Source organism: Sceloporus undulatus, chromosome 2 (assembly GCF_019175285.1).
Source record: "Sceloporus undulatus isolate JIND9_A2432 ecotype Alabama chromosome 2, SceUnd_v1.1, whole genome shotgun sequence".
Taxonomy (NCBI): domain Eukaryota; kingdom Metazoa; phylum Chordata; class Lepidosauria; order Squamata; family Phrynosomatidae; genus Sceloporus; species Sceloporus undulatus.
The window spans coordinates 107179233-107201179 of NC_056523.1; the positions used below are offsets into that span (position 1 = coordinate 107179233).

Below are 21947 nucleotides of genomic sequence, written 5' to 3' on the forward strand. Positions count from 1 at the left end.
TGCTTGTGATGGTGGTGGGACAGAGAGAAGGGCCTCTTCAGAGGCTCTCAGGGTCCGGGCTGGTTCATACCGGGAGATACGGTCTGCCAAATATCGTGGACCTGAGCCATGTAGGCCTTTATAAGTGATAACCAGCACTTTGAATTGTGCCCGGAAACAAACTGGGAGCCGGTGGAGCTGTAAGTAGTAACAGTAAGTACATAGTTACAGTAGTAGGGTAGATCCTTTTGGCTTTGGTTGTATCCATGTATAATTTGGGATAGTGGAAAAATTCAAACGTTTCACATCTGAGAGCTGTTAGCAGACTCTTCTTCACTTTCACACCAATCAGTATGTTGCCCAAATGCTAGGCCTGCTCAGACAATAATCTAAAGCATTGTTCCCCAGTGTGATACCCTCAAAATATGATGGATTACAGTGCCCATTATTCTTTTTGTGTTTGACTACAACTCCTATTATTCACTGTTAACATTTCTTAAATACAGTGTATAAGCAGAGATTGTGTTTGAACCTCAAATGCCAAACCATACTTGAAACTTCAGAATGTTCAGTGGCTCTCCCTAGGGAATAAACTTAATTATTTGTGGACAAATTTTAATTTTAAAATAGAGTCAAGGATCTATAAAAACTCTTCCTTCTTTTTTTTTTTTTTGACAGAATAGTCTTTTTCCACATACATATTGCAGATTACTAAAATGTCATTTTCTCTAGTTTTCAGTATATTACTTCGATTTTATATTAAGGAGAGCCAGCTTAGTATCGTGGTTTGAGTGTTGGACTATGACTGTTCAGACCAGGGTTCAAATTCCTACTCAGCCATGGAGACTCGTTAGGTGACCCTGGGCAGATCACACACTCTCAATCTCAGAGGAAGGTGAAGGCAACCCCAACCCCTTGAACAAATTTTGCCAACAAAACCCCATGATAAGTTCGCTTTAGTTGGAAATGACTTGAAAGCACAAAATAACATGGCCATATACAAACGTTTAACTCTCTCTGATTAACTCTCTTAATTTATCTTGTCAGGATGAATCTCCCCGTGGGGCGCAGGTGGCGAAGATGTACTGATATGACAAACACAGGTGTTATCAATAAAATTTCCTGTAAAAAAGAGAGAAGTTGGGTGTGCAAAAAACTAGCTGAACGAGGTTTGATATAATAATAAATAATAATTTATTACATTCATTCAAAGTCTGCTTAACAGCAGTAAAGCAAAATAACTTCATACATGTTGCAGATGCACTCAGCTTTTACATTCACACTCTCTTAGCTTTTAGATTTAATGAGTGCGCACATATAGATTCCACTGCTGGTACATGCTTTTGAAATTGCATGAGTGAGAACAGGGGAGGTGCATTGCTTTCTGTTGTTTATGGGAATTGCAACTATACAGATTCACCTACAGATTCAACAGCTACATAGAGTTAAATGTGGAACTGTCAATAGCAGAGAGTGAGGCTGCCCACTTGCACTTGCAAGGAGGTAGAGCTGCTGGGAAATAAGGAGGCTGAAGAATGGAAGCAGCAGTGGTTCCAAGAACGAATGCTAGAACCACCACATCCACTGCCTCATTTCACATCTTCCTGTCTTTATTCTGTGTTCAGGAGGTTGTGGAATTTTGGCCATCACAGAAAAGCAACCTTTAGTGGCAATTTACTGTGACTGACTGCAAACAATAAAAGCAAGAAACATAGTGGGGGGGGGGGGGGGGGAGAGGGGTAAGAGGAACATTTTAAACACTCATTGAGAAAAGAATAATACAAAGGGTTAACATGGCTGATTGGTGGCTTTTGAGCATATGGCATCAGTCACTGTCACATTGTGCCCATTCACTACAGTTCAAACTCAGGGTTGTTGTTTTGACATTTATGGAAATCTTTTCAGGTTCTTGACCCTTATAGGTGCTGTGATCACCTTGACTGCTCCCCAGACTGAGACCATCACTTGGTATTCAAGATATAAGGTGGTCTGGGGTGGGATTATTGCTGCTGTCTCCTGCTTAAGGAGTTTTTCACACAGCTAAAAAAGAAAACCTGACTTACCTTTCCTGGTTTGAATCTTCTTCCAGGAGGCAGCTGGTTATTATCACTTTGCTGCCAAAGCTGCCTACTCCCTTCTCCCTCCTCCTCTTCCTCTGCCAACTCCACCTCCTGTGGGCTCTTTCTCCTTTTCCTCCTCCTGACCTCCTTTTCCTCCTGCTCTTCTCCCTTCTCTTCCTTTTCCTGTTCCTCTTCTTCCTCCTCTCCCCACTTCCTCCGCACCTGCAGCCGAGGAAGAGCAGAGTAGAGGAGGAGGAGGAGAAGGAGGAATGCACAGGAGGCGGGGTGGGCTGGGAGAGACGGCCGGGAGCCAAGGACCCTTGGCCCCCAAGGCAGGGAGGCAGGCGAGCGTCTGCAGTAAGGGGAAGGGGGGGGGGGGGGGAGAAGGAGGGAGGGAAGGAAAAAGGGAGGGAAGGTGGGACAAGGGAGAGAAGACGAAAGGAGGGAGAGAAAGAGAGAGGGAAGGAGAACACGGAAAGAGGGAGAGAGAAGGAAGGAGGGAGGGAGGGATAAGCAGCGAGAAAGGGAGTGAAGGAGGAGGGCAAAACAGAGGGAAAAGAGAGAAGGAAGGGAAGGAGGGGACCAGGGCAGAGAGCAAGAGGGAGAGGGTCTGGCTGCTTCTGCCAGGGGCCTCTGGTGTCATGTCCAATGGGGCTCCTGTGCCATCAGCGCGCAGGAGGCAGGGATGCCCAGGACCCTCTCCTCCTTCTCTCCAGGAGGGAACCTCCGTTTGGAGCACCACACAAAAGCAAGCAAACAACTCCCAGAATTCCATAGCAAAGAGCCAGACAAAGAGTTAAAGCGGGGAGGGAAGCTCACAACCTGAAGGCACACAATACATGCGCACACATACAGGAGGCAAAAGGGTGAGAAGTTGCAAAAAAGGGGAATTGGGATGACAGGAGGCAAAGGTTGACAGGAGGCTACAGTGCCTGAGATTTCCCTTTCATTTCCTCTTGCTCCTGGAATTATTTGTTTAAAATGCAAATGCTACGATGCCAATGTTACAAATGTTTCCCTTTCAATTTGGGAAATTGATGCTTGATAATTGAATGCTTTTGCTACACACAAGACACACACTGGAGGTTTTTAAATTTGACAGCATCTGCGCACTTTGCCCGCCAGAAATTTTTTTAAAAGGAGGGGGGAAGCCCCCATTTGCTTAGCCAATGGCTGCAAGAAACGTCACCATTTACGAAAGCAGAACTAATTTGATTGACAGCAGAGGACTCTTCCTTTTAAACTGGCTTAAAGATCTGCAATGGCTTCCGGGGCTAAATACCCCGATTGAGGTATTTATAGTGGGCACTTGCTTCCGGAGGCATTCGGGGGGCAGAAATCGAATCTGCCCAGTTCCTTCCAGTGCAAAAGTGCCAGTGGGAATGGGGCCTGAGTAGGAAGGCAGTACCTACTTGTGTCTGCACACCAACGTTTGGGATACCAACACTGTCTAGCCTAACTCTAAAAAGTCTTGAACATAGCTGTGTGCAAACACACAGTATATAAGGCCCGTTCTGCACGGGCATATAGTACGTGCTCTGCGCGTACTAGGGTTAGAAAGGGGCATCACTTCCTGATGCCACTAACCCTAATACGTGCAGAGCGTGCACAAAATGGCGGCGCCCATTCCACATGGGTGCCGCCATCTTGATGTAGCGGACGCATTGCGTCTGCATGTCGCGCGGCGCAAATGAAGCCGCGAATGCGCCATTGGCGCCTCGTGACATCATAAGCGTGCCACAACAAGAAGCGCCATTTGGGGGCTTCTTTTTGCAGCGCGGAGGAGCCACGCAGTTTGGACACTGGGGTTCCTCCACACTGCAAATGACGGTGGCAGCAGACCGCCCATTTTGGGCGGTCTGTAACACGCCTATGTCTCATTGCAATTGAAGACACACAGAAGTAACCTGATTTTTCTTTAGCTGACTTCATCTAAGCTTCATATACACACTATGCCTAGTTTTTGTGGCACAAAAATGGATTTTGTGCCAAGAATGGAGTGAAAAAAAGAGATGATATATACTATCAACCTAATACATTTTAAGAGCAACAAAACTTCCATGGTTTACAACCAGTTAAAACTGTAGCTGAGAAAGGCTAAAAAAATCTAAGGATGATTTTTAAGATCTCAATCTCTTTGAGACTGAAATTGAATCTTGTAGGGTGTCTTTTTGGCATTGAATCATTCTCAGAAAAGACCCAGTCAGTTGTCATTAAGAAGTTTTCATTATGAATTGATTTACTAAACCAGATTACATTGTCTAATATGAGCTGCATTTAGGTTCTCATTCCCAACTAAAAACTGAACTGAAGGAACATAATAATAAAAATAGGATTGCCCACATGGTGTGACTAGGATCAACTTGCTGGGTCACAGCTTATGAGCATGTAGTATTAATTTTGTGGCCTTCATGTATATCAAAACACAGATTTGAACATACCTCAGTATATATTTTTTTCTCCTCTCCCACAGACCTTGATGTATATACAGGCTTTTGGGATTCAGTAGTGATATCAGAAAAAAGAGCTTTATCAGCAAATTATACTCACAATGGAGCAAGGGATGAGTGCATTAAACAGGCATCTGCATGTCATGGCTATGGATTATGGCAAAATGGCTATTTCCTACTAAATGGTCCTGTATTAGTTGGTGGAGGCTTTGGTCCAAGCGTAACATTTTTAAAATCAGGTAGTCATTACTGTCTGAGTTCTTTCTCAAATCTAGTATTATTAAACGAATAATGTCTCTCATCATGTATTTCAAGTATTAAAATGAACTTCTATAGTTTATTCTAACATGCTGAAACTTTAAGTAACTTCAGTGTGCTAAGTCTAATATATAAATTGCAATCTAATTCCTGTTCCATATTGAAGATTTCAAAATTCCTGGCATATTTTAAAATAGCCAGTTTCTTTCTGTAAGTCTTTGTGTATCCATACCAGCAAACAAGAATGGATACAGTGTTTTATGCAGCAAGCACAATAAATTTTCTTTCCTCTTAATTTCATTCCTCAAACCTCACTTGTATAATGGCTGATTTAAATGTTCATTTCTTCCAGGTTGACTGTCACCCTTTAATACCATTTTTATTTAAAATAACAGCACAAAACTGTAGGGAACACATGTGTTTCAACATTTTTGGTGCATTATCTTCTTTGTATGTTTTAAAATCTGTTTTCTCAAAAAACTGAAAAACAGTTTTGTTTTGTTTGATGGAAATTGGGGCAATGGAACTCTGATCGTAAAACTTGCCATTAAGAATTGTGTACTGCCACTTTTACTCAATAATAGCAGAACCTCATTCTCCTAAATTGGAAGATGTCAAAAACATGAGCATCTAGTCAAAACAGGGTTAATGTGATTCCATGACAGTCTCTACCATTCCAATTCTGTTTTTCTGCACCCTTGGCCTACTACAGGTCTTTTACCATGAGTGTTTGATTTGTCAGCGCTAGGAGACTGATGAGTTAGGAATTTACCAATTTGAGTCTCAGTTCTTCCACAAATCTACTAGGTGTACTTGGGCAACCTACTCCTCCAGTTTCATATGTATGTGAGGATAATATTCATGTATCCTATAAGGTTGTTGTACAGGATAATATATGTGAAATTTTATGGAATGCTACAGAATTTCTAATAATTGTTATTATTTGAAAGCCTGTGATTATGGATATTATGGCTCAGAGTGTGAATCTGGTTGCCCACGCTGTCATTGGGACAAACCATGCCATCCCATAACTGGAACATGTGAAGGTCCTGTTGTTTGTGCTGCACCTCAGGATGTGGGTAGATGTTCTCTTGGTAAGTTTTTCTTTTCTCTTTCTTGCTTGTAATTTGCATGTAGACATTCTCTTATGGTATATCTCTGTGCCCTCTGTGATGAAGTATACTGTAACCTGTTTCAGAGAATGACTGTGAAGATAATGTGGGATTGTGCTGGTGAAGAAACAAGAACACTGGGCTTCTGGATAGTGCAACAATTATAATAAATTTGTATTAGCAAATCACTATGTATTTCAGTATTTTTCATTCTGATGTTGGTGTCACCTTACAAATCTGGAGCCAAATTTGGAATACTGAATAGTGGAGAATACCTCCTTTGGGAAGGAAGCCAGCTGGTGGAGTAGGATTCTTGTGCCACACTTTGTGATTTGATTCTGTAACAATATTTGGGATTTATCTTAGCAGAGTGGCTGTAAAACAGGATATTTGTCAAATAAAGATAAAAGAAAAACTTAACATTTATTTGCTCAGGGCATGCACCAAAGATAGGACAGTGGGGAAAAGGGAACCTAGGTTTGGTAAGAGGAAGCTATGAGTGCTACTGTACTGGTAGCCTCCGTGGAATCCCACATGTGTGGTGGAGATGACACAGGGGTGAATCTAGTGCACCCAAAGGCACCACTGGCATAACTTAACAGTGTTGCAGAAAAGACAGAGAGGACCAGCTGGGAGTAAATAAATAAAAAATGTAATATAATAAATAATATAATAATATATAATATAATATAAATAAATAAGGGAGAGCTATGCCAGAACATCACACTAAAAGCACAGAGGCTTGCTGTGCTAACAAGGAACTGCTTGCATAAGGAGGTCTCAGAGACCTTTTTATGCAAGGCTGTCAAACATACATTTACTAGGGAATCCAACAGTTATACCACTAGTTTGTTCTAACAGGATTCTGTTCTTAGGTTTTATGTAGATAAAGTCTAAGGCCAGAATCCTGTTGGAACAAAATAGTGGTATAGTGGCAATACTGTTGAGTTATGCCAGTGGTGCCTGTGGGTGCAATAGATTCATCCCTGTGCCCAGCTAGAAAGGAGAAAGTAGAACAATCAACATAACTATCACTTAGAAAAATGATTTTACCTTGACAGCAGAGATCTTATAATTAATTGTGTAGGAATACCCTGACATTCCCTACACTGGTTTGCTGACCTGGACTGCCTCCTTATACCACTGCTTTATAATTTTATTCATTGGCTAACTTTTGTAGTGGAAAAAGCAGCATGTTTTATCTGAAAGGTCCACATTTCTCTGCTGTAATGATTCGGGTATCAAGGTATAGGCTTTAATCTTGGTCTAGTGTTGCATGTACACTGATGCTAACCAGTTTCTGTTAAAGAAGATTAGCCCACTTCACTTCAGCCCCTTGTTTCCAATGGTTTTAAAGATGGGACTCCTGGTTCCTGGTTCAAATGAACAGTGAGGAATGGTATTACGACAGTTGTTGAAAATGAAAAAAACTAAGTCTTAAATTGCCAAAATGAGAGCATTTAGTTTTGATAGACTGAAATAAACCCAAAGCATTTAAGCCAAATGTATAACTTTGAACAAATTACTGGAAGACCCCAAAGCCTACTTTCAGAGATGGCAATAGCAAGTACATTTATATATCCCTTATCAGTGAACTAGCACTCCCTAAGTGGTTTACAATGTGTAAGCCAGTTGCCCCCAACAAGCTGAGTACTCATTATACTGACCTATGAAAGGATGGAAGGCTAAGTGGACCTTTGGGCCCTGGCTGAAATCAAACTCAACCTTGTGGCTGCAGTATTGGCTTTAACCACTGTGCCACCAGATCTCTGCACTATTTTTATTGCAAATACAGAGGACACTTGTTATATGCTGGGGTTTGGTTCCAAAATACCCCGTAGATAACAAAATCCGTGGATGCTCAAGTCCCATTAAATATAATGACATAGCAAAATGGTGTCCCTTATAAAAATTGGAAAATTTGATATTTGAAAATTATACTTTTTGGAATATTTTTAAGCTGTGCACGCTTGAATCAGTGTATAAAAAATCCGTGTATAAGAAAGGCTGACTGTACATGGTTTATTGCAAACACTTCTACTCATGGCAACCTTGTGAATGAGAGATTTCCAAGTCATCCTGTCATCAACAGCACTACTCAGGTATTGCAAACTTAGAGCTATGGCGTCCTTGATTGAATCTTTCCATCTATACTGCAGTTCTCTTCTTTCCCTACTGCCTTCTACCTCACTAAACATCATTGTCATTTCCAGTGAATCATGTCTTCTCATGATATGGCCAAAGTATGACAGTCTCAGTTTAGTCATCTTGGCTTTGAGTTTGAGGGAGAAGTCAGGCTTGATTTACTCTAGGCTCCATTTATTGGTCTTTTTAGCAGTCCACGGTATCTATTATTATTATTATTATTATTAACCTTTATTTATAAAGCGCTGTAAGTTTACACAGCGCTGTACGGTATCTGTGGAACTCTTCTCTAGCATCATGTTTCAAATGTGTTGATTCTCTTCCAGTCAGCTTTCTTTACTGTCCAACTTTTAAAACCATACATTGAAATTGGAAATACGATAGCATGAACAATCCCAACTTTAGTATTCAGTGATGTAACTTTACACTTCAGGATCTTGTCTAATTCCTTCATAGCTGCCCTTCCAAGTCCTAGTCTTCTTCTGAACTCTTGATTGTAGTCTCCATTTTGATTACGGTAATGCCTGATCCAAAGTATGGCAAATACTGAACTATTTCAGTGTTTTCATTGTTTACTTTAAAGTTATATAAACAGTCTATGATCCTTATCTTTTGCTTTCTTCATGTTCAACTTTAACCCCGCCTTTGCACTTTCTTTCTTGATTTTTTAGTAATTGTTCCAAGTCTTTGTTATTTTCTACTAGTAATATGTTGTCATCTGCATATCTTAAATTGTTGATGTTCCTGCCTCCAATGTATATGCCTCTTTTCTCCAAGTTTCTGATTATATATTCAGAATGCAAGTTAAACAGATAGGGGGATATAATTCAGCCTTGTTTGGCTGCTTGCCAATTGGAGACCATTCCATTTCTTCATATTCTGTCTTAACAGTAGCCTCCTGCTCTGATTACAGAAAGCAATCTTGTAGCATCTTTGAGACTAACTGAAATAAAGAAGCTGGCAGCATGAACCTATGTAGACATGAACCTACTTCATGAGAAACATCCATCTGTGTGCCTCACTGCATGATGCAGCATGTACATGCGCTATGCCAAGGGAGCACCGAAAAGCCATGGCGCCAGCAGCTATGGTGCCCTTTCAACAGTGCAAAAACGAGCTACTTTTTGCAGCTACTTTTTGTGCCACGGAAAGGCCAGATCGGGGCTGCAGCATGCGGTTGCCGTGGCCCTGATCCGGCTGTACAGCCCCTTAATCTCAAAAGTGCTACAAGAACCCTTTGCATAGTGATTTTCCAGTCTAACATGGCTATGTCTTTGAATTCTGTCCTGAATACAGATTGCACATCAGGACAGTCAAATGTTGTGGCATTCACTTGCTTTATGAGCTTTTTATAATTTATACAAACAAAGGCGTTGCTATATTCTATAAATCACAGGTGAATTTTCTTTTGAAATTCTTTGGTGTACTCCATTATCCAAAATATATTTTGTAATATGATGCCAAGTGCTTCATCCTTTCCTCAACCTAGCTTGGACCACCAGAATTTACAAAAAATGTAAGAAATAGATTTGATCTATTAAGCATAATTGATAGGGAACCAGAGGAACTATGGTCAGAAGCCAAACACAGAGTCAAGATCAGATCCATGAATGCAACTATTAAATGACTTATGCGCAAGGATAAAGAAAACTACTATAATGATCAATGCAGAGAAATAGAAGGGGGGGAAGAAAGAACAAGATGATAACATGGGGAAAGAACATATCCCATTCAAGCAAGATTATGGTAAAAATTCTGCAGCATAGACTCCAAACATATATGAAGAGAAAAATCCCAGAGGTGCAAGCGTGGTTCAGGAAAGGAAGAGGCACTAGGGACCACATTGCAAACATACAATGGATAATGGAGTGCACCAAAGAATTCCAGAAGAAAATCAGCATGTGCTTTATAGACTATAGCAAATCCTTTGACTGCATGCCTCATGAAAAGCCATGGAAAGCTATTTATGAGATATCCCATGAATAGTTTGTTCCCTTTCCATTCCTGGCTCTTCCTGGGATAATGGTTGATTGAATGCAATGTTGTCTGAAAATCTGACACCCGATTGTGGAATTAATCCAGGATTTTGCCTTTTTCTTCCCTCTTTTCCCCCGTGTGATAATAAGAAGTTCTGTTTTGGTGTGTGATCAGTTTCCTGCTGGACACCAGGACAGAAGCTTTCAATGTCTTCTTTTCCCTCTGTCGTTCTATCATAAACTTGGATTATGGTTATACTGATGGGTTTTCTCTTAGGTCTTATTTATATTATTCGGTCAGACTGTCCATTATATCCTTTGACTGCTTTTGCTGCATGTCTTCTTACTACTATTGCCACCCTATTTCTTGTTATATTTTTCATTCCTGAGTAAAATGCTGTGAAATTATCAGATGCAAAATGCCCCATTCCTGTCCACCTTAGCTCACTGAATGCTTATACACAGCCCGATACAACAGGCAAGTCATCTGTGGATTGGAGCTTCCACCAATTGCCCCATCCCTCTATTAGCCAATGTTGGTGCATGTCCATGGGCTTGGCACATGCATATATGGGCTTGAGCTCCTGCAGTTTTTCCGATTTGCAAGGAGAGGGGGTTGAACCAAAGCCTTGTGAGTGGGAAGGGCCCTTTGTACATTTATATTCATTTTCTACTGTGTCTACCTTCTCCTGATTCTTGTTTCTCACATTCCATGTTCCTGTAATATGTGTTGTACAGCTTCAGACTTTCCTTTCGTCTCTGAGCATTTCAACAGCTGAACTTCCTTTAGGCTTGTGTCTGGTTATATTGTTAGCTACAGCACTACTTGTAGTTATCCTCAGTTGTATCACAGTAGCTGGTAGAATGCCTTCTGACTTGGAAGTTTCATCTTCTGGCACTATCTCTTATTTCATTTTGATTGTCTCATCATTGGGTTTTCATGGTAAGCGACATTCCAAAGGAGTTTACCATGCTTCCTTCTGCATGTTACTAACAGTGTTAGCAGTGGTGCCACTGCTGTTGTCTCTGAGTGATCCTCTGCCAGTGTAACCTCATGTCACACTGCTACCCAGTAGCTGTTTGGCACATTTAATCTGGCTCCTCAGCAAAAGCCTGTCTGATATGGGACATCCTACTAGTAGCACAGCTTTCATCAGCATCAGCATCTTACTAAAGAGAAGCACACAATCCCTTCACCATGGAAAGGTAGTGTCATTGGTGGTTTACAAACACTAGAGAGGACCAAAGTGTTTGAGATTTGTGGCTTTTTCACACAGGTGTCTTAAACTACAATTTAGTTGCAATGGGAATATGCTGTTGTGAGCGCTGCTGTAGATCATCCCTGCCAATTTGTCATAATTGTACTCCTTTTCTTGGTTTCTATCATCATCATCATCATCATCATCATCATCATCATCATCATCATCATCATCATCATTTCCAGCTGGGTGTTTGGGATTGAAATAAGATTTGCATTACTGTGACTCAAAGAGATAAGGGAGTTACAGAGGCTTCTGCACACATGTGCACGCGCACACACACACCTTTACTCTCAGAAATATTTCCTGTTCAACAAAAGTTTGAGTTAACAGTTTCTCCAGCATTTCTCTACTACATAAGGTACATGGGTGTGCCCAAATACAGCAAGGGGAGGTTTCCAAAATTTCCACACGTGGGGAAAACAGTGCATAGCTCTGTGATGAGGTTAAAGTGTGAAATTGCACTACTTTTTTTGAAATTACAGCTCATGATATGAAAAGAGAGAATCTATAGTGGCAACAAAGACAAAAAAACACTTGGTATCGCAAAAAAGGACTCATGTGAAAAGCTCTTTGCCTCCCTTTGTTTTCATTTATTGGTAGATTCCTGCAGGATTTTTTTTCATATATTTAGAACAAATTGGGATATCAATGCAGAATTACATCAAATGAGGAGAAATAGGGAAAGGAGGGAGTTAGAGAACATCCCCCTCCCCATGACTATCAGCATGCTTACCATCACTTTTACTTAGTAGGCTTTTCCCATCACTAATGGGAAAGTGGTCAGATTTCTCTTCACTTTCCAAAGGTTACAGAGATATGTTTAAATATGAATAAGAACAATAAAAGGAAAACATAGTAAAGAATTTCAAGAAAATAATTATCACAAATTAATATATTTACAAGAAACCTTTTTTCTTTTTCTCCCCTCTCTGCCAAACATCTTCTGTTTTAATGTTACCAGGTCTGTATAATTTAAAATGCTCTCTTGGTCCTGGCTGGTGGTATTGGCAAGGAAAATGTTATTTGATAGAAAAAAACAGAAAAGTGACCTGGAAGGATGCTCAGGAGCTATGCAAACGTTTTAAAGAAACAAAGCTACTCCAGTTGGAAGATCCTACAGAAAAGGTTGGAATTTTTTAATGCAGAGGATTAGCTTTTTATAATTTTAAATAAAAAAAAATATATGTCAACCATGCAATGACTAGCACTAATATTTTGGACAAAGATTTTGAAGAGAAGCCAATGAACAGAAAACATGAAGGTAGGTATACACTGGTTTCTTTGTTTGTATGTTGAGTGCTTATCTATAAGTGATATGTGGCTGGAGAGCAAGACAGTACTATTCACCATTTTGCTTTTGTTAGAAGGAGAACTGAGATATTCGACAACCCTGTTCAGTGTATTCAGCTGTATTCAAAGAATGTTTTGAAGCTGTGCCCCCAAATTTTAACAATCTTTAACTGTCTTTCAGTTTCTAATAGGCTATATCTCTTTGCCTTACAGGCATGGCTGAGACAGATGATAACTGAACAGATGTGGATAGGAATGCAATGGCATTCACAGAAAAAAGAGTGGCAATGGGGTGATGGAACAGCAGTAAATACTAAAGTTTATTGGTAAGATTTTCAAACTTCCTTTCATGGATCAAATACTACTATTTAGGTGTGCTGCTACTATATTTGCTAAACAGTTTAAATATATTTTTTGATCCTTAGACAAGAAAAAGGTATGAAATGGACTGGGGAAACTCCAAGGTTTGCAGAAAACAACCTTGGGGGGGGGGGATTCTGAAGGTGAATCTCTAAAAGAGTTAAATAAAAACTGAATATGCTGACTAAGGAGTCAGTGAAAGGGAGGCATACACTAGAAAACAGTCAGGAGAAGCATTTAGTAGAGTATTCTGGAAGGTGACAGGTTGAGCTGGCTGAAAACCTTGAATGGAACTACTCCATATTTTCATAATCATTATTATCTTTATACTGCAGCATTATCAGATTTTTGTGGTTTTAGAGGAAAACACTAAAATGATTGAATGTGCTTGGAGACTTAAACAGTAAAGACAGGAGAAAGAAATGGTGGCATTTTTGTAAAAGTCTTTGATTGTGTGAATTGGAAGGCATAAATTTGGTGTGCTGCAAAGTATTTTTAACAACATTTTCTTTCAGGTTACGGAGGTTTAACTTTGCTTAAAAACACAAGGATTATTAAAGGAGCTATTTTGTACAGGGCGTTTCCCCCAAAGGGCACTAAGTTATCCAAAAAAATTAAAATTTTAGTTGCAATCTCTTATCCACTGGGTCTTGGTTTGCCATTATTATTATTATTATTATTATTATTATTATTATTATTATTATTGGTTTTATTTATATATTTCTTGCCTCTCCCTATGGATTGAGGTGGGAGTACAACAACAGATTTAAAATTACAATTCAGTTAAAACACATTCACAAAGCACAGCAATAGATCAATCCTATTTATATTCAATATCAACATATAACTTCCTATACATGCTCAGAATGAAGTATCATCTTATAATTGTTATAGCAGATCAGGGGAATAGGCTGCCACTGCCTTCTGAGTTGAGAGAGGAACAGAACTCTTTTTAAATAACCTTGGCTGTAGAGGTAAAGGTCAAAACATAGGGTAAGATATGTTACCCATGAATCCACTCAGACCAGATTTCATAGAATGTTTATACCAAGTGTTGTAGTTATTTGGGGAATGTAACAAACAGAAGCCTGTGATCCCTTCATAAACCACACAAAATACTTTCTCTACTTAACTAAGTGACAATTTCCCCTGAATATCTTGAACACCAGTCCTTATACTGATTTGTCCTTGTTTTCTCCATTTCTTTGTGGCTGCTCTAATTTTTTTAAACTGATTTTCTCAACTGATATTCTCCATCTGTCACTCTCTGTCTCGCTTACTATCATGCATTCTTCTTTTCTAGTCCTTCTCTAGAGCCTGTTTGACAGCTGTTGAAGTACACATCACTTTTTTTAACCATTCTGGCTAGGACTTGTGAGATATTGTAGACAATACAATATTGTCTGCATAATTTCCACATTTCCCTAGGACAATTAGCTGTGTGTCTTAAGTCAGCAAGTGACTTATGAAGATTTGAAGTGTGAAACAAATGATGACAATTCATGGCTATTTCTTTGTAATCTTCTTTACCCTGTTTCATAAAGAGGTACTGACGTTTGAATGTACATTCTGATCTCTGAATGTCTGTCTGCCTTGAGACAGCATTCTTGGAAGACATCCTTTATATTCTCAGGCTATTGATAAAAATTACTATTGACAGAGGACATTATAATTTTTATTCCTTTCTACCATTCTTGCTACTTCAATTTACAAAAAAAACCAAACAAACTCACAAAGCACCAATCCTTCTACCCTCTGTTGTCCCTTAACTCTCTTTCATTCCTCCACTCTGTTACTCTCATTTCAGGGCTAATGGAAACAGCGGAAAAGAACAAGACAAATTACCTGTTATCTTTTTATTACTCTTTATCAGTGAAAATAAATACATAATTCAAGATTCAGCTGTGTGATCCCCTGGGTCAAAGATACCCCTTGAGTAATTCAAAAAGATTCAAAGAGTGAAGGCCACAGTACAAGAAGAAAGAAAATACAGTGGTGGTAGCCCCAAACAAACAAACAAAGGTCCAATGCATTTTGAAAATACTCTTTGTCAAACATTCTTACATATCCAACACTGCACTCTGTTGTCTTTCTCTGTGATCAAGTGCATCACTGTGAACATCACATACTAGTACCACCACTAGTTGCTGAAATAGAACTATGCAGTGAATAATAATAATAATTATTATTAACCTTTATTTATAAAGCGCTGTAAATTTACACAGCGCTGTACATACAATCTTTTTAATTGGAAGGTTCCCTGCCCTCAGGCTTACAATCTAAAAAGACACGACACAAAAGGAGAAGGGAGTGGTGGTGGGGAAGGGGATGAAGGCCAACAGTTCTTCTCTACCTCCGAGGCCTGGATCAGGGGAGATGGACTGGAGGGAGGACTTGGCTTCTTGGAGCTAGCCTGCCTTCCTCTCCCTCAAGATGGTGGATGAAGGGAGGGCTTGTCTTCTTCCAGGCAGGCCTGATGGAGCTAGTCTGCCTCTCTCTCCCTCAAGATGGTGGATGAAGGGAGGGCATGTAAGAGAATTTGCCCACAGGCCAAAAGAGGATATGGTACAGATACACTATTCTATTACTAAACTATTTTCAAAATAGACCTCCAGAAGATGAATTATTGACTTGTGATGTAATGGATTTTCCACTGAAGATACTATTTCATCTTTATTTAGGTTAACGATTCAAGGACCTAAAGATGATAGCTGTGGCACGATTCTCAATAATATGTTATACTTCAAATCAGCAAAGTGCAACCAAAAATTATACTTTATATGTGAAAGAAAAGAATGTAAGTGTTAACTTTTCATTCTGTTTTTCTGTTTTTATATTCCTATTCACTATTCTATCTTTGCTAAGGGTAGTTCACCCCATTACATAATGCTTCTGTGGATATAGGGGACTTCCATGATGGAATCTCAACCATTATGTACATCAGAGGAAGAAGTAGGAAAATGCTGCTAGATAATCATATGACATGATAATATGTCCACTTTATAGATGTCTGCACAGATGCTTCATGAGCTAACAGTTTAGTAACAATAAATAAGTGTTCCATGTAATGTGCCTAAAAACATTGTCTCTCTTTGTACTTCTAATAATGGATGGGAATTTCTGACTACTGTATATACTTATGTATAAGTCGACCTCATATATGTCAATTTAATTCGTTTTAATGTGTATTTTTAATATGTGAATTGTGGTACTGTTTTTACTGACTGTCTTTACTGACACTTGTACACCACTTTGATCTTGGGAAAAGTGGTTAATAAATAAACTATTTATTTATTTATTAAGGGAAGTTTCAGGGTCAAAATCCTAGATTTTGATATGACCTGTGGATAAGCCAAGGGTAAAACTTAGGGGGCCATAAGGAAAGATGGAAAGGGGGAAATACCACTTCCATTCCTCCCTCTCCTTCTGTGGATCTCTAGGAAGCAAGTGGATTTAAATGGAGAGTTGTTTCCGTAGGAAGCAAGGTCTTGCAAAAGGGACTGGAGAGATGGTTTAAATGGAGAGTTTTCCCCATAGGAAGCAAAGGCTTGCAAAACGGGCCAGGCAAGTGTTTTTCTATGGAGAGTTTTCCCCATAGGAAGTAAAGGCTTGCAAACGGACCAGGCAAATGCTTTTCAATGGAGAGTTTTCCTCATAGGAAGCAAAGGCTTGCAAAATGGACCAGGCAAGTGCTTTTCAAAGGGGAGTTTTCTGATAGGATAGGAAGCAAAGGCTTGCAAATGGACTGCATGGGGAAGGAATTCAGTGGAGACTGAGGCATCAGGCTTGCTTGCTATAGGACCTTTCTAAGCACTACTGGTGCATTGACCCTTCTATAAGTCTACCCAAGATTTTAAGGGCAATTTTGGGGCATAAATTTCTCGACTTATAGTTGAGTATATATGGTATATCCCAATTCATCTGTTTGTCTTATCAACCCTCCCGGTTTTGTTGTTGTTGTTGTTGTTGTTGTTCTAGATCTACTACTTCAAGGTAAGTGATTGCATGTTTAAAAAATTACAGTGTTCTGCCACTGGTTTAGGGGTGCTGACATTTCTAATATCAGATTTATATCTATTTATCCTCTTGAGTAGACTGTCTCATTTGTCCAGTGTAGGTTGCAGAGTGGCACTGCTGACAAGAGATGTATATCACATTACAGGATGAGCACGTTGTCTGTGTTGTTATTAGAACCAGTAATAGTGCTTTTAGAGTAGCAGCTTTACAGTATATTAGCATTTCTCCCTTTCCTGTTTTATGCTGAAACAGACTGACGTGGCTATCACTTAAAAAATTATACAAAGTTAAAGGAGTTTGTGGAGACATCGATATAATTATGGCTACAGCTGTAGTTGAATAAAACAATCTCAGTTGATTATCCTAGTGGGCTCAATTAACTTATAACTATTATTATTATTATTATTATTATTATTATTTCATTTCTTACTCGCGTCTCATGGCTCGAGGTGGGTTACAACATAGTTAAAACACAGTCATTACATAAAATATATATATTAAGCTGTATCTCTATGCAATATTTATATTACAGTATTTAGGACAATAATTAAATATAAAATTCATGTTTAAAATTCATGATTAAAAACTGCCTGGATAGGCCTGCCGGAAGAGATAGGTCTTCAAATGTGTTTTATATTCCAACAGCTGGTTTAACTGTCGGATCTCTTCCAGCTGGTCATTCCACAGTCTTGAGGGCAGCCGATGAGAAGGTCCTCTGGGTAATGACTACCAGTCGGGTTCTTGCAGGCTGCAGCAACTGCCCTCTAGAGGACCTCAGTGTTCAGAGCAGATTATACAGGAGAAGGTGATCCTGTAGATAACCTGGATCCAAACCATGTAGGGCTTTAAAGGTCAAAACCAACACTTTGTACTTTGCCCTGAAACTAATTGGCAGCCGGTGGAGTTGAATATGGGTGTAATATGTTCACTCCTGGATATTCCTATAACCAAACTGGCTGCCATATTTTGAACCAACTGAAGTTTCCGAACTAGGCACAAAGGTTGCCCAATGTAAAGCGCATTGCAGAGGTCCAACCTTGAGATTGCCAGCGTGTGCACCACTATCTTTCGGTCCTCCATATCTAGAAGGGGGTGCAGCTGGTATATCAGCTGAAGCTGATAGTAAACACTCCTGACCGTCCCATGTACTTGGGCTGACATTTGGAGAGATGGATCCAGGAGCACTCCTAAGCTGCGAACATGGAGTGTAACCCCATCCAGAACTGGTTGACACACCTTCATTGCCAGATTAGGACCCTTGGTGGCAACCACCTCTGCTTTGTCTGGATTCAGTTTCAATTTGTTTTTCCTCATTCAGCCCATTACCTCCTTATTCAGAGAAGACACGCTATCTTTAGCTGAGCCTATTTTGGAAGGCATGGAGAAACATATTTGGGTGTCATCAGCATATTGATAATACCCTGCCACATGCCTCTGGATGATCTCTCCCAGCAGTTTCATGTAAATGTTAAAAAGCATTGGGGATAGAATGGCACCTTGTGAGATGCCATATAACAGCTCCATTTTTGAGGAGCTACTATCCCCTAGCATCACCATCTGGAACCAGCCTGAGAAGTATGACTGGAACCACTGCAGTGCCTCTAATTCCCAACCCCCCCAGGCATTCCAGAATGATACATATATACATTCATTATAGCCATTCATTCTAGTTCTAAGCAAATCTGTTTCTTTTCTAAAGAGATGGAAACCTTTTCCGGGCATTTCAGGGACAGTTAGATGAATTTAAAATGTTCAGTCTTAACAAGACAAGGATGATGGAACTCTCCCTAGAGGCCAAGATGACTAAATTGAGACTGTCAACACAAGGTTGATGCAACATCTCATTACAGTATTCTATACTTTCTTCATGTCATGTACAGTATATATTACTCCAAAAATTATTGGTTACTAGTACAGAAATGATAGTGAGCAAGACCTTGTTAAATCATTGTTGTCCTAAAAGGAGATGGACATCTCATTTTAATGCATTATTTTGAACTGTGATTCTTTTTGTGTACAGATGTGAACATATTCCAGGAGTACAAGGGCCACATAATACCACAAAGACAAAAGACTTTGCCCAAATTGTTCTATATTTTGGGATTAGCTCAAGAAGATTGCATTTTTGAGCGAACTACATGTACTGGTGTAGTCTTTTCACAGGGGCAATATTATATGGTCAGTGGAAAGAAGGTATTCAGAAGCCTCAATGCAGAAGATAGATTGTATTTGAAGTCAGGTGAGTTACTAAAGCAACGTCTACATTCATTGGCCTAGGCTTAGTAATAACTCTGGTCCTGTGTGATGGTGTCTGATTATTCTCTATACAAATAGGAGCAAACCATGGTTCTTTTACTGTTGCAAATGAATTGGAAACCTTAACTTATGTTTGTTATAAGCCAATCACAAACCATGCTTCATGGTTTTTCCCCTTGGGGAGAGATAAGCTAGACGTCTTGAATAGTAGGTACAGTAATGAGAAACCACAGACCAAAGGTCTCTGTTTAGCTTAACTACTCACATTTGCAGGAGGAGCCAAAGCAAGTGGCACCCATTAACACAGAAATGGATTCAAAATGAATTGTGATGTGTGAAGGGGGCCATCACTGAGCTCTTTTCATGAGCTTGGGAAATGCTTGAAAACATAACGGATGAATTCACATCCTTATTTTCTTAGTACATTTGGTATCCTGTTTTCTTTACTTTTAATTAACAAACAACAACAACAAATTGTAATCTTAACTATTAGAATTTTAATTAGTTTTAAGTAACATTTCAGAATCTAAATAATTCTAGGACTGTTTGGTTCCCCAAATGAATATGGTTATTTGGGTCACCTTTTGGCAAAAAGAAATTGTGATGTTAGCATCAAACTATATTGTTAATAAGTATTTTTGCTCTTTTTATCCTTCCCAGTTAAACTAGACTTAAAATCAAATGATTTTTCCTTGATTAGCAATTTAGTAAGCTAGTGTAGTGCAATTGTTGAAAGACTGACTAGTGAACAGCAAACTCAAAGCAGTTTTAACTCATTGTGTGGATTTGTGTAAAAATCATTCTCTTTTAAATTGATGCCTCCTCCTGGGATGTAATACAGAGATGTCCTGCATTTGGGGTATGATTACGAAGCATGAATTTATATTTATATCAATGTTTTTAGCTTTTATTTGTTCATGTCCTCCATTTTCCCTTAATGTCCTCCATTTTGCAGTGCCTTGTCCTCCTTTGAGGTTATGATTTCTGGTCACCCTGGATCTAAACTCTGAATATATCTGTATATTCATGCTATCATTAATGAGGAGCCAGTTAGAAAACCATTCATAGCAGCAGTTTAGAAGACAGTGTTAAAAATCATTTGCTACCACATTTTTTAGTCTTATAGGAAATTTAGCCAGTGTTTCCCTGGGTGAATGAATAAAACAAAAGTTTGATGCTAGCACTTACAATCCTTAAAATTTGCTTCACACAAAGCTTCATACAAAGCAGATCTGTTTGCCGAAAAGGCCAATGCTTGCTGACCAATCCCAAATGTGTAGAAAAATCTTCCACATGTCAACAACAACTTGACTATCAGGTCTGTCAAAATCTGTTTTAAAATATCCATTATTGAGAAAAAAATACAGCAATCTGAAGTGTGATTTTAAAAGAGATACCTGAAATATTTGACAGATCAAGTCCAAAATCTTACTATAGTCTTCGTATTAGATTCTATTAGGTAGCACACTACAGTTGGTAACTCTGTGATCAAGTGTATTGCTTTTTATAGCATAACAGACAAGCAATTTTAATTATAGTTTTTGTGGCTTTTTAGGGCTATGTGGCCACGTTCGAGAAGAGTTTATTCCTTCTTGAAGGTGCCAGCTACAGATGCTGGTAAAACATCAGGAATAAACTCTTCTAGAACATAGCCACATAGCCTGAAAAACCCACAAAAAACTATGGATGTCAGTCATGAAAGCCTTTGACTTCATAATTTAAATTCTAATACAATTTCATTGCTATCTTATTTATGAAATTTTGTTCTAGTTTGTAATCCTGGATTTTATGGCACAAATTGTCAGTTCCATTGTCAGCACTGTACCAATAACCTTCCTTGCCATGCTGTTACTGGAGAATGTGTGGGCACTGGCCTAACAAAGTGTGGTTTAGATTCTCCAGATCCAAAGTGCATTGAAGAAGGTAAAAAATGCAGCTGTTTCTGGACAAATGTTATGTTTTCTCCAATTTTATATGTTCTCTTTGCCTTCCCTTTAATACCTCCTTTCATTTTTCTTGCCTTCTCTATAAAAATAACCTAACCTTTCAATTGTTGTTAATTGCTGTCAAATTGACTTTGACTTATCCGAGGTGACCTTATGAATGAGAGACCTCTCTCTCTCTCTCTCCCTCTCTCCCTCCCCCCCCTCTCTGTGGTGACATATATATAATCCATTGATTCAGTGGGTCCACTCTGAGTAGGATTAACAATTGGATTTAGGCCTGAGCCACAAACCTAGTAGGTTATCCTTAATCATACCACTCTTCTTCAGCTGTTAGTGCTAATTTGTAATATGAAAACTATAATGCTGCTTTACTTTGACAGCTATTGTGACATTTTTTGAGGCAGTGCCTAAATAGCATCTTGAACTTTTTGAGATGCTATAGAAATGCCGTAATTACTCTTTGGTTTAAGATGATTGATTCACAATTAGAAGAGCTTTCATTGAAGTTCACACCTGTGCAGTTATATCTCTTGAGTTATTTCTTCAGTTGCATACCAAATACTATTTTGATTTTTAAGTTTCCATAGACCCATGTCCAAAGAAGCCTAAGTGGTACTATTATTCAAAATCATGTTACTATGTGGAAGATTCAAAAATTGACACATGGGCCAATGCCAGAATTGCTTGTCAAGGATATAAAGGAACAGACCTAGTTATAATTACAAACAGCCATGAAAAGGTATGACATACAATTTTAAAATTCTACTCTTTTCAGAATAGGGAGGGTTTTCATAATTTGTTTATGTTCATTTTGTGACTATTCTCTTTTGTGCTTT

At 39.1% G+C, this 21947-nt stretch overlaps 1 protein-coding gene across 1 annotated transcript in view; it reads left to right on the forward strand.

The window, feature by feature from the left end:
* The window catches only part of LOC121920386, a 97381-nt gene extending 75525 nt beyond the window's left edge, over nt 1-21856 (forward strand). Inside the window, exons 19-27 of the mRNA XM_042447520.1 lie at nt 1027-1148; nt 4513-4728; nt 5698-5841; nt 12204-12367; nt 12746-12858; nt 15574-15689; nt 18930-19148; nt 20936-21088; nt 21690-21856. Of these exons, the coding sequence (XP_042303454.1) occupies nt 1027-1148; nt 4513-4728; nt 5698-5841; nt 12204-12367; nt 12746-12858; nt 15574-15689; nt 18930-19148; nt 20936-21088; nt 21690-21856 (1414 nt within the window). The remainder of the gene's footprint in view (nt 1-1026; nt 1149-4512; nt 4729-5697; nt 5842-12203; nt 12368-12745; nt 12859-15573; nt 15690-18929; nt 19149-20935; nt 21089-21689) is intronic.
* Nucleotides 21857-21947: the final 91 nt, after the last annotated feature.